The 13,768-nt window shown below is 32.4% G+C and overlaps 1 protein-coding gene across 1 annotated transcript in view; it reads right to left on the reverse strand.

Annotated features, from left to right (window-relative positions):
* Positions 1-3,759: 3,759 nt before the first annotated feature.
* The window catches only part of LOC124367411, a 111,447-nt gene continuing 101,438 nt past the window's right edge, over positions 3,760-13,768 (reverse strand). The window contains 1 exon segment of the mRNA XM_046824208.1: positions 3,760-4,068. Coding sequence (XP_046680164.1) covers positions 4,002-4,068 — 67 coding nt within the window. The 3' untranslated portion in view covers positions 3,760-4,001.

Raw genomic sequence — 13,768 nt, forward strand, 5'->3', positions numbered from 1 at the left:
ACGTCAACTTATAGGAATTTAAAATAGGAAATTTAGACAATATTTTTGACTAAATAAAAGCCCAAATAACTGTTTTAATTTCGTGGATAAAAATATATTTTTACAGTATAAACGTGAGTTTTAAAAATTTAATCTTTTTAAGATAAGAAATATTTTATAAAGTAATCTTCTGAATTATATTTAATGATAAATAAAATTTTTTGAAGTCATAATTGAATTTCATACATATCACTTCCCGAAGGTGTGACGATTGTACATACTGTAAAAATACAGAGTGTACCTTTGACATTTTTATTTTATCTAGAATAAAAAAAAAAAAATACAAAATTTCCTACTTAAAACCCCATAATTACATATAAATGATCCAAATGTATTCTGTACTCAGGATCGATAGTACCAGCTATCGTTTTCACCCATGCATTCTTGTACGTGGTATTATTTTTCCTACAGGTCCATATCACGGCAACGATCTATCATTACAATGATGACTCAGCGCGTTGCTAACAATACAGTCGATCATTACAGATGATAATGCTCCGGTGTTGGTGTATATAATCACATAATGATAATGGTACTTCATTACAACTCCTCTCACTCAATTACTCGTAGTTTAAACCCATCATAGTCAGTCCTTCCTACATTGCAGTCATAGGATTTATTTAGGGTCAAGTGGAATATTAGGATGTATCGTGTATCCTTATTTTGGCCAGTCTTGTGTTGTGGATCTGAAAGTTGGAAGGGACAAAAGAAAAGAAAAGCTGATAGTCTTTAAGAATAAAGTACTGCAGAAAGTGTATGGAGCAACTTCACAACAAGGTGGATTGAGGATAAAGCATAACATGGAGAACAATGGTAGATACAAGGATAGTAAAATGGTTATTTAGATCAAGTGCAGGAGGAATAAGGTGGGCAGCACAACTACTTAGAACAGGAGAGGAACGTCGACTAAAACTGCTTACAAAAAGAAACCCTGAAGGAAGGCAACTCCGAAGAAGATTGAGGAAGAGATGTTAGTTGTCTCAGATCGTCTTAGCCAGGGAATGTTTAGTGGTAGAATTTATCTTCTACACTGGCTTGGATGGTACTCAAAGATCTCAATCTTTAACTGAGTCTCTAATCTACTCATTTGCTCAAACTTGGTTCCCCAAGGAGGCCGAAGGCGAGTGTTACAATCTACTCAGTTGAAAATTGAGTTCCTTGCTCTCTGTCTTCGAGTACCATCCAAGCCAGTCTGGGAGACTAAACTCTTCTACTAAGACAAATATGATGGAGCCAGGTAAAATCTGATATAGATCTCTTTGGAGACAAAGAAAAGATGCAGAACACTGATCAAGGTGGAGGATACATGTTGGTATGGTTGGATATCAAGTTAGATATAGATGGCCATGAGAGTAGGTACATAAATAAGTATATCTTTATTCTACTGTACTTATATAACGTTTCAATGTATTGTGGCCTTTGGCTTTTAATAGGCCTAACATTTATAATAGAAAAATAACATCAGTTCCAAATTGTTATTTAAACTTTCACGAGGACTGAGATAGAACAAGCCCATATTATGTAGAAGAAGATCAAAAATCTAGACATATTCTTTGTTAGGATCGTTAAGAAATAACTAAAGAAATAAATTTTACCTGAATTTACATCAAATTTACGTTTGTTACAAACGTAAAAATAAATTTATTCTGTAATATGTAAGAGTGATCTTTGTGGAAAGTATATTATATTAGTAAGTGAAGGTTACACTAAACAATATCCAGAGACTTAGAACAATATTTCCTCATGAATCAAAGTTGATACGAGTTAAATCATTATTTTCCCTTTAATTAAATAGCCTATTGTCTAACTGCCTTCTGCCACAGGCTGACGCAGTAATTAAAAGTCTATAATATAGACTTCAAAGTGGTGCTCTGAGCTTTCTTTTTGATCTGGAACTTTTGTTATCAATTTGCACAAATTATAGTTGGTTTTTTACTTAAGATGTTCCACGAAGTGATTGTCTCCGTTACCTTGTAACATAGATCTGAAAAATCATTTCCTCTTAATGATAAAATTTTCCATTTTGTACATTGTCCGAAAATATTGCCTCCTGATGGCAAACATTGTTTTATGTCTAATTAAAAAGAACTTATCTTTAAGAAGAATCACCGCAACTGTATTTTCAATGTTATTTCATTACTTACCTTTTATTCTCTAAAAAGACTACATTTTCTGTCAGAAGTTGATTGATCCTTGGTGAATTAGCGTTGTTTCCTACTGACATTTGTACTGTTCTAACCATAACCAATTCTGCTTACATGAATTAACTCTCCAAACCTTCACATCCGTGCTGTGGTAATAAATAATTTTTTGATTTAAAGGTTTTATTTTAACTAGCAGTTGCCCGCAATTTCGCACATAGTTTGGTTTTGAAAACAAGAAACCCCATGTGCATATTCTTTTTAAATAGCTTTCCAAAAATACTTAAATAGACTATTGTCACTGAAATATATTCTAATCTCTTGATCCATTTTAGATTTAAATGTAAAGACGTCGCGACAAAGAGTAAAACTTTTTTATGAGTTAAATTTTTCTAATTTTCCTCAAATTTTTAATATCAGTAAATAGCACCAACTATTTTAAGCCAGTGTGAAGAAATCTTAGACTAAAGTAGAAGTCCTCAGCTTTTCAGTTAACACAGTTACTATGTAATAAATGATGGCATTTTATTGCAGTTGTTAAAATCTCGATAAAAACATATTCAGACGAAGAAAAACTTCTGCAAGTTACATGACATTTGTAAAGTGTAAATGATTTTGACAGATGTATAACAACAAACATTTACTATCACCTGTTTAAATGTGTATAAATTATTATATTTATTATTCTTGACTTTGACAGGGGATTAAAAAGACTTTTACTATCTTCTGATTAAACCAAAAAGGGAGATTTCAAGACCAGTGGGGCCTGACCTAGAGGGATTTTATAAATAGAAACATGCTCAAATGTTAACCAAAGACCGTAAAAATGTTCATGTAAAATTTACGTACAATTGTTCCGGCAGTTTTTACGTGATTGAGTAAAGACACAGAGGAAATAGATTTTCAAATAATAGTATTGTATACGACAATTACCGTATTCAGAGTGTAATGTACTTTACAACTTACTCGTTTTAAACCATTAGTTTGTAAAGGAAAATAAATAAAAAATGCTCATAGTGTCTGTAATAATAACACGAAAGTAACATGTCTAATCTAGACTAGAAATAATTTAAACAGAAATGAAAGAGTATATGACTTTGTCATGATTGAGTTGTATATCAATATTCTGTTATGACAAGGCTTCGTAGAATAATATGATGTAATATAATGCAACTGAATACATCAAATGTACTATGCTTGAGTATGGGAAACCCCAGAAAACATGCTCAGGGATCTACTTTTGAGAAAGTCCATTTTTTTATATACTGTACGTTTGCATACATTCATATATTGGCAAATATAAAAAAGTAGTACACATTTATATTTGTAGATCTAAGTTATTGTTTAAAAATTTTAATAAAAACTTAAAAAAAATTGCTTGCTTGGCAGTTGTTCTATGCTATGCCGTCTTGTATTTTCTAAACATTTCACAAGTTTTTTACACACTTTGAGCTTATTTTTCTTACAAATATTCAAATAGTTTTGCTATAACTTGCCACCCATCTTCATAGTGCAGTGTGGAGAACACAATTGATTAAGGAGGGGAAAGGGGTTGAAATAAAATCCAAAACACAGCGTCTTACAAAACTTAACATAAACACACTAATATATTCATTTAACGATGTTTATAAATATTTGTATATAGTAGTTAGGTAGCATCAGCACTGTCGATCGTAGTCAGTGTGTCCAACGTAACGACAATACAGTAACGTGGGGTGGGGCACAGCCATGGAGGGGGGTGCAGTCACAGTCAGTCGGAGCCAAGGGGGCGCAGTCCCCCCTCCCCTACCAGTGTGGTGGCTGGAAGGGGGTCAGCCAGGGTCAGTCACCAGCCACGGTCACAGGGGTCGTCCACTGCCAAGGCGAGGAGTAGCTCTTCTGCTGGTGGCTGGAACAGAACAGAAAACAGAGTTAGTATGATGAAGAAAAAGCCAAATTTGGACATTAATACTGAAGAACATAGCCATGAACAAATTTGTGGGGGGGGGGGGGTAAAGCAAGTATAATAATAATAGTTTGCTAAAAAGGTTATGTGAACAATTCTAAATTTTGGGGGTCCGGACCCCTCGCTAGCTACGTCCCCGATACTACTGCATTTTCAATGGAGTAGTTCATCCTTAAAGTATGTAAAAATTACTTCAGTGTGCCGCCCAGAGACAGCGCTGCCGTCGCATGAAGTTCTGGCGGATTCTGCCTTGGATCCAAATGCCGTTAGCTGTACTTCGTGGCAGTGTTTTCTGTCTTGTAATTAACGTAGTGTTAGATAGATACTAATAGTTATTTTCTGGCAAGAATGATGGTATCATCTATTTCTTTATTAATAAACAGAAAAAGTCAGAAAATATTTTGTCAAAGGATTTACGGTGTTGCTTTGATTTACAGTAGGTAGAAGGGTATGGATTATATCTTCTGAATAAAGCTACCATAAATAATTCAATACCCAAAAATACAAAAATTCAATACAAAAATAATTACCAAGAGACACTACATCTAGCCTAAAATATTAAGAATTACAACAAAGACAACATAAATCGGCGAATCCGAACGGAAGAAAAATATAGAATGATTATCAGAAATAATATGAGAACGAATAAAGTGATAAAGTATAGGAACCATAATATGCCCTAATCATGTGGAAGCTAATTCAAATTTAAGTAATATATAAGAGATATTGTAATACAAAATATTTGAGAATGATACGTATTTGTTTTCTTTCTTAAAAATTCTTTTTTAATGTCTATCGCAGATTGAAAAAATAATTCATTCTCTCTAAAGTAACCTTGGCTCAAAGACAGATCATTGTAAATATATACTTTTGTATCTTACGCGTTTTAAAAAATCGCGTGAATGAAAAACACTGAAAACTCACTATGGCACTACTTGAAAAAGCGAGAACTCTCATCTGCTACACCTAAATTCTAAATTCACATCTTTAACTCTAATTCCACATTTTCAGCATTCAAGTCTATTGAATTCCAAAGTTATTCATTTGCTACTTACTACTAGTTTGGAAATTCTCCCTTTTTATGACTCAAAATACATAACAAATTAAACCACTTTTCCTTACTTGGTGAGCTAAAATTTAAAATATAAACTCAAATCACGTGACGTGTTCATTTTAAAAAATTCAGGACGATTACTTAACTAATTAAATTAATAGCTTTTACATTGGTCTTATAGTTACGATAGGTAACCATTATGGTAACTGAAAATCCAGAATAAACGAATTTGTAAACAAATTGCGTACAATCAAACATATGTAATTTTAACACGCAACTAAACTATCGCAACATCATATTTTGGTGAATTGGTTATGTACACTGGTATGAAACCAACTTTATGAATACTGTACAAAATGAGAACGAATAATGAAGTAAGAATTTTCGATAAAATATGTATCTGTAGACTTTTTGGAATTTCATTACCACATAAACAAGAATGACTTTTATGATGTGCATGACCAACCATGGAAATAGGCTGAGCGGTATTGAAGCTATTACTTAGTATGCTGACACAATTTTACTTTTTTTACTGGAGGATGTAATATTGTTTTCCGTATGTTAGTCGGTACTAAATTTTGAGAATGAAATGAGATACGGACTTTAAAATTTGCGTGTAAACTCAGCTATTCCTGACGTTCCGCATCAAAACAGTTGGAATTGTGCAAGTTTTACTGTACGTCTACAAACTTGGTACGTGTAGAAATTAAAAATAAAAAATTAAAGGAATAGAACGGCTTTATATTTTGACACTAATGTGTTGTGATATTGTCACAAGTTAAAATTAACTGTAATTTTTACAATATTATAAAAAATAAAATAGGAATAATTTTTTTACTACATTAGTTGAACGTAAAGTAGGAATTGTTTAAAAAAAACCTTTTTTACATTACTGATTTAGAAAAGAAGACAGTAATGGGCAAATTTATAGACATGAACAAGGTATACGTAAAAAACAAAGAACAAGAACAAAATTATTAAATTTAATAAACTATTAACATTGTTCATTGAAGTGAACACATATGCTAACAATAATAAACGCCCAAAAAATATTTAAAAATAAATAAATTACGATTTTTGTAGTTTTTTTATATATAATTAATACAATTTTAAAAATATTTTTGTCTTATCTGTTATAAATATTTCTATACAGAATTAACATAACCCGTAAATAAAATTGTTCATTCTATAACATCTAACTGTCACATCTTCAAACTGACTAAAAACAAAAATCAAATAAATTGTTTGTTAAATTCAAATTAGATCCGACACAAATAGAGTAAATAAATGCAAGAGCCACGCAAGCACACCGATGAACTTTTAATCAACACATTGATGTCATCGAATAACCAAGCACAGCTGAGACCTGACGTCAAGTTCTCATCTTCATTGTTACCGTCGTTCTCCAAGTACATTGCTGACGTCATCGCAATCGCAGTCATTGAGCTCTGCTGTATTGTATAACCTCGTATTGCCTAGGTCGTGTCAACATTTATTTATTTAACGATGGTGACTCTCCAACTGGCTACAACCAGTATTCGAATAGAACAATTTAAAAATCAACGGTATAGTCGGTTTATTTATTATTCGATTCCGTCTGTGATTCTATCATGATCACATCATGACCATGATCATTTGTTATAGAGAGTATTTGAATAGATAAAATTAATTTCGATTATACATTTCTTTCAAATTCAATGACGTCTGTGTTTCCATCATGATACCATTTGTTACAGAGAGTATTCGAATAGATAACATAAAAAGTCGATTATACAGTCGTTTTATTTGTTATTCGATTACGTCTGTAATTGTATCATGATACCATTTATTACAGCTAAGATTCGAATAGATAAAATTAAATTCGATTATACAGTTGCTTGATTTGTTATTCGATGTCGTCTGTGATTCTATCATGATACCATTTGTCACAGAGAGTATTCGAATAGATAAAATGAAGTCGATTAAACAGTGGTTTTATTTGTTATTCGATGTCGTCTGTGATTCTGTCATGATACCATTTGTTACAGAGAGTATTCGAATAGATAACATAAAAAGTCGATTATACAGTCGTTTTATTTGTTATTCGATTACGTCTGTAATTGTATCGTTATACCATTTATTACAGCTAAGATTCGAATAGATAAAATTAAATTCGATTACACAGTTGCGTGATTTGTTATTCGATTACGTCTGTGTTTCCATTATGATACCATTTGTTACAGTGAGCAATCGAATAGATAAAATGAAGTCGATTAAACAATTGGTTGATTTGTTATTCGATGTCGTCTGTGATTCTGTCATGATACCATTTGTTACAGAGAGTATTCGAATAGATAAAATTAATTTCAACTATACAGTTTCTTTCTTTAATTCAATGGTCGTCTATGTTTTCATTATGATACCATTTTGTTACAGACTGAACTTCAATAAATAAGATAAAAAGTCAATTAAACAGTAGATTGATTTGTTATTCAATGACGTCTGTGATTCTACCATGACACCATTTGTTACAGAGAGTATTCGGATAACATTTAAGTCGATTATACAGTTAGTTTATTTGATATTCGATGTCGTCTGTGATTTAATCATGATAACATTCGTTAAAACCAGGATTCTAATAAATTAAATTAAATTCGATTATAGAGTCAATTTATTTATTATTCGATGACGTCTGGGTTTCTATCATAGCATTTCTTTAAGTCTGATTCGAATATATTAAATTAAATTCGATTGTAAAGTCGGGCCTTTTGTTACTTTATCACGTCTGCATTCCATAATGGCCCCATTAGTTACACCCAGCATTCAAATAGATAAAAATTAAAAAAACCGACGGTACAGTTGGTTTGTCTCTAATGGCATCATCTATTAGTCTGTATTTCCTTAATTATGCCATATTTTGCAGTCAGTATTCATGAAATTACATCTAAAGGTTTTGAAATTACAAAAATTGTTGTTCTTATTTACTGTTTTAGAATATTACTGTCGTAAACCCTTACAACTAGAAAATAATTAGAAACGTATTAAGTATTTTAAAATTTGGTTCGACTTTCATAATCATTAGAATGTTTTGAAAGAAAATCTAATGTAAGGTTAAAATAAAATTTAAGAATTATTGACGGTTGCATTAGTTAAGTTATATCTTTTACAGTATTTTCATCCTGTTTTTGCGTCCATCCGAGTTCCCTCACTCGCCCTTGATGAGGGGTGAGCCTGACGTGATGAGATTCCAAGGGTTCGGATTAGAGATAGTCAGTCTACCCCCCTCCCCCCTCCCACCAACGTCCTTACCAAAGTTTGGCGATGAGGGGGGGGGCGAGCCTGATGAGATGGATCCATTGTAGGGTTAAGTTTGTGGTTAAAGGATTAGCAAGGATGTGGTTAATTGATTTTCAAGCGTTAGTTTGGACGCAAGACGTTTTTAATTAAAATTCTGTAAACGGCGCTGTGAAGAATTGAAGAACATCAATACCCTTATACTATCATTTTGTTCCACTGTCTTGAAGAGCTCCTTTTCAAGTTTTCCCTTACCGCTGACGCAAATAATAAAAGAAACTGGCAAAAAACAAAGTACGAAGTAAATTGAACAAAGTATCCATACTTGTATAGGATTGGATAATCTTGATATAGTAAATGGTGATAGGAAGGAAAATCTAATATCAAATTTCAAAGATCTTTCAACTCTCTAACTGTAATTTTGAAAACTTTTGGTACAAATTTCTCGTAACTGTACTAGAAGGCGACATAAAGGCAACATAATGAACTAGAAGGGGTTTGGGTAATAGGTGTAGGATAAGGTAGAGCAATGGTGGGAAGGGGTGATTCAATAAGATTATTGAGTTCAGCTGCAGTTCACCTTCCACTTGGTGCAGCGTCTGAAAAGTCTAACGCTGTGACAGATTTGACTCCTGGAATCTGGAATCAAAATCCATCTGAAGAGATCCAAAACAGTCGGCGACGAAGAATGTAATCAAGATGAAGTGGTGTTCTCATTGTCTCATAAGGTACACAATTGGCAATGAGATACAATGAGACAATGAGAACACCACTTCATCTTGATTACATTCTTCGTCGCCGACTGTTTGGATCTCTTCAGATGGATTTTGATTCCAGATTCCAGGAGTCAAACCTGTCACAGCGTTAGACTCTTCAGACGCTGCACTAAGTGGAAGGTGAACTGCAGCTGAACTTAACATCCTTATTGTAGGATAAGGATACCTACATTATCAATTTTGTTTTGTGTTTTTGGTTTCCATCAAAGTGATGATCACGAATTCCACAGTGTTCATGGACGAAGAAGAGACTCTCATGGTTGTGGCCCTGAGCTGTTGTTATCAGCTACGGGCATTAAACTCTATCAGCCTTGACTGATAAGTGCTGATATCAGTTATATAAATGCGTTATCTCGCCCGTACCACCGAATGGTGTTTACGTGTCCGTCACATTCATCCGGTTGTTGTTATGTTTATATAAGTTGTGTCTGAGGGCTTCTACATACAGACTACGCCATACATAAGGGATTTTTTTTTAGAATTTGTTCTTTATGTAAGCCCAGCTAATGCTGAACCAATCATAATTACTGAGTATTTTCCTCCTCCAAAGCCCTTCAGTTTCATTCCACGTAATCAACTTCAAACGTAGAACTGTTTTTAGAGAGATTGAATCAAACGGTGTTTTCATTAAATCGATTTGTGTTTGCAAAGCATATTCTTTACTTTATCATTTTACTACTCAAAATAAGCATCATAAAATAAGCAAAATAACATTTGTCTTTGACGTGCATATAATGTTTATTTATGGACGTATATAAATCAATTCAGGTATTGATTCGGAAATTGGATGACCAGTTAAGTGAAATTCAGGTAATATTCAAATAAGGTTGCACTCTTGATAATTATATACTCTAATATAAAAATTAATAGTTAAAGTTTGAAATAACACTCACACGGATTGATGTATTTATTTTTTAAATAACATTTTTAGTTATGCTGTGGTATTTAATTAACACCAAGGGAATGTTTGTCAAAGCTACAACATTTATAATTTAACTTCTAGTTCTAGACAAACTTTTTACAATTTTCGTTACTTTAGAACACTACTCTTCAAACTTCATAACATATATTTTGTTTTTAAGAGGAACAAAATGAAAATTGTAAAACATAATAATTTAAATGTAATTTTATTGTGCATTGGAATTATTATATAGGTTATAAATTAATGTCCACAATATCCCTTGGAGGTTTCCTTGACAGAAGTTAATTCGTAATACAATTCGTAAGAAATCTTGTATTCAATTTAGTTGTTCAATTTTTTATGAATGATTTACCTAGAGTGATTGGCTTGACGCCCGTACATGATTTGTGAGATTTCAGGGCCGCCATTTTTTTAATTATGTGAGATAGACCGTAATAAGCTCTACATATTCCAAACTAGTCCATTCCTCTGTCAATTCAAATCTGGAGATAAAAAACGTTTTGACAAGAACTGAAACAGCATCACTGGTTTCTCGCAGTCTTGTGGTGATAATGAAGAACGTAATTAACAACTTGAGACAATAAAAGAATTCTAAATAAAACCACCCAAAATAATATCTTGCAATGAAAGTCTACGTTTCTGCAAGGACCGTGTAGACCGTTCGATTGTTGTGGTCAACTCAGAAACAGTTGTGTAAATTTCATCGTGGCAGACCGTGGAATAATACCTAGACCAGAACAGGTTAGTGACCGAGTTACAGATGCTGCGGCAAAGGTAATGATTTTGAAAAAGGTCAGCATTATAAAGGGCCGTTCCTGTCACACTTTACCCCTTTTTACCGCTGTAACTTACTCCCTTCTTAATTATGTTTTTGTTGTTGGAAATTCAAGAAAATCAAGTCTTCTTGTCCAAACTTCCACAAATTTCGTGCAAATTTTTGGTAATGAAATTTGTGTTTGATCATGTTACTTATTTTTAATTGTTTATGTAATTGTTGATGTTCCACGAGAAGTTGCAGGCATTTATGCAATGTTTGGAAGCAGTTTGTATTTAGGCCCTCAGGTAAACGCCTATCGATAGGGATATATTTTTACAGGATATACATGAGAACCTCCTGAAGGGAGTAACATGTTTCATATAATAAAAATATAATTGATAAGGGTAAAATTTGTCAAAAAATCAGATATAAAAACAATAAAATTTATGTATTTTTCCATCTATTTTTAAAAGTATCTATTCCTTAAATATAGAGTTTTAAAACACGCCCACTACTGAAAACATGCTATTACTAAATAGTTCATAATAAAACTGATAAAAATCATTTCATATTTTTAGCTGTTTTTTGCTGGGCCTAAAAAATTTCCCAAAATACCTATTTTGCATGCTAACAGATCCTTTGGGGTTGCCAACAATTTATACTTTTTTTGTATTAAGGAATTTATTTAAAGACAGTGAAATTTTTAAAATTCATACAATCCTAAGACTCGTATTATCGCCTGACCACCGCAAATAGATGTTCAAGTACATCCCATATTGTTAATCATCCTGCACCCAATTAAAATTAAAGAAAAAGTTTTTGGCGAATCTTTCACCGAAAAGTATTTTAGTTTCGCACTGTTTTATTTAAAGAAAACAACCAACTATAAGACTTGCTTAACAGCAATGACACTCTTGCCAAGAAGTTATGGAATAACGCCAAGGACGTTGAAAGGAATTTGATATTTCAACATACATCTTTGCACATCGATGTATAATTAACTAATCGACCTTCTGTGTGGCGTCGGAGAAGGCTGTGGCCGAAAGGTCACGCGTTCTATTCCGTCCAAATGGATTTGGACATTTCCTCTTAAAAAAGTATGACGTCATTAATTAAAGCGCTTCTGGCGAGGAAAGAGCTCCAAGAAGAAGCACCTACATTACACGTTTGGATGGGAGCTGAACATTTATTACCTGTGTTAATACACTTAAGAGAGAACCATTCACTTGAAAGACATAGTTTCTGTGTAGATATTCAATCCCTCAAACGGTGAATTTTGCCTTATTACTGTTGTTACGAAGCATGGAATTTCTACCGAGTTCTCAATGGATGTATAAATAATTGTTAGTATGATTCACCTGTTATACAAGGCGCAAGCTACAGCATACCACGGGTCATGTACAGAATCCGCTAAGGATACAATGCCAGAAGTCCCATGATCAAATTCGAAGTTTCCCTGAAATTTTGAGTCTGTAGCTCAATTTGTTCTCGAGATCCACATTATCGTCTAAATCGATCTTGCCTATGTAGTAATTATGATTCATACAACATTTTAAGTCTACATCTCAATTTATTCTTGAGATATCCTGAAGACAGACAGACATGCAGGGGAAATATATTGTAAACCCTCTCAGAGTTAGGCTTCGCTTACGCTCAGCCAATTATAATTTTGGCTTTATTTTCTATGGAAAAAGGAAGTAACTGCTACAGTAATTCTTGTAAAATTATGTTAGAAACGTTTCTCTTTTAATCATCAACTGAATTTACCAAGTAATTTTATTGATTTGAACAGTGAATATGCAATTTCCATAATACTTCAAAATTTGACGAAAGTTTTTATTAAGACACTGTATAATCTTTTAGCACTACTCAACTTAATAAAATAATAAGGATAAAAGTTTAGGCAAAAATAAAAGTGTAATTTACAAAATTAACTGTAAATATTGTGATAAGATTTATATTGGCCAGATAAAAAGAACAATAAAAAGATTTAAAAAACATGAAAGATATAAATACGAACAAACTCAAAAATCTATTGCCAAACATACATTAGAAACAAATCACGCCTTTAAAAACTTCACATTATTAAAAAAAGTCCATAAACAAGAAGAACTCGACGCTTATGAAACATTAAACATAAAAAACAGAACTAAATTCTTTTTTTACTTAAACTTTTATACATATCTTAATACATTATTTTCCAGAATGTTAATGCATTAAAACACTGTAAAACCTTTTTTATAAAGAAGTTAATAAAGAATATAGCAATAATTTACTTGTGTAGTTATTTTATTTTACTTTTAATTATACACATCTTGTATTAAGCTTTATTCAGCTGATAATTGTAAAATAATGTAAAATATTTATACTATTTCAAATTGTTGATTCACACCTGACAATGGCATCTTAGATGTCGAAAGGTCTCGTGTGAGAAAATTAAAATTAATGGAAAACCGTGAATTTTCTTTTTTACAAAATAATAGAAAAAGTATAGTTTTTATTTAAAAATAAAAAAGCAAAAATGTAAAACAGGTGTGAAAAAAGAAATATTATAAACCCTCCAATTTAAAATATTCCCAAAAACAAGGTGTTTATACAAAACATAAAATGTGATACGTTACCGAAAAGGAATCTTATTCCTCCCTGACAAATTAGTATAGGCGTGATAGGATGAACGCACTGTCCTAATGATAATTATTAATTGACATGTAATTTGGTAGAAGATCGTAAACGTGGTGCGAACAAATTAATACGTAAAACATTAACAGAAGAAAGTTAAAACATAGAAAATGTGTAAACTAACGATATAGGCGAACCACTAGCGGTGAGTTGGTGTACAGACATTGCGCAGAGGCACCTGC

The sequence above is a fragment of the Homalodisca vitripennis genome, chromosome 8 (genome assembly GCF_021130785.1).
Source record: "Homalodisca vitripennis isolate AUS2020 chromosome 8, UT_GWSS_2.1, whole genome shotgun sequence".
Classification (NCBI taxonomy): domain Eukaryota; kingdom Metazoa; phylum Arthropoda; class Insecta; order Hemiptera; family Cicadellidae; genus Homalodisca; species Homalodisca vitripennis.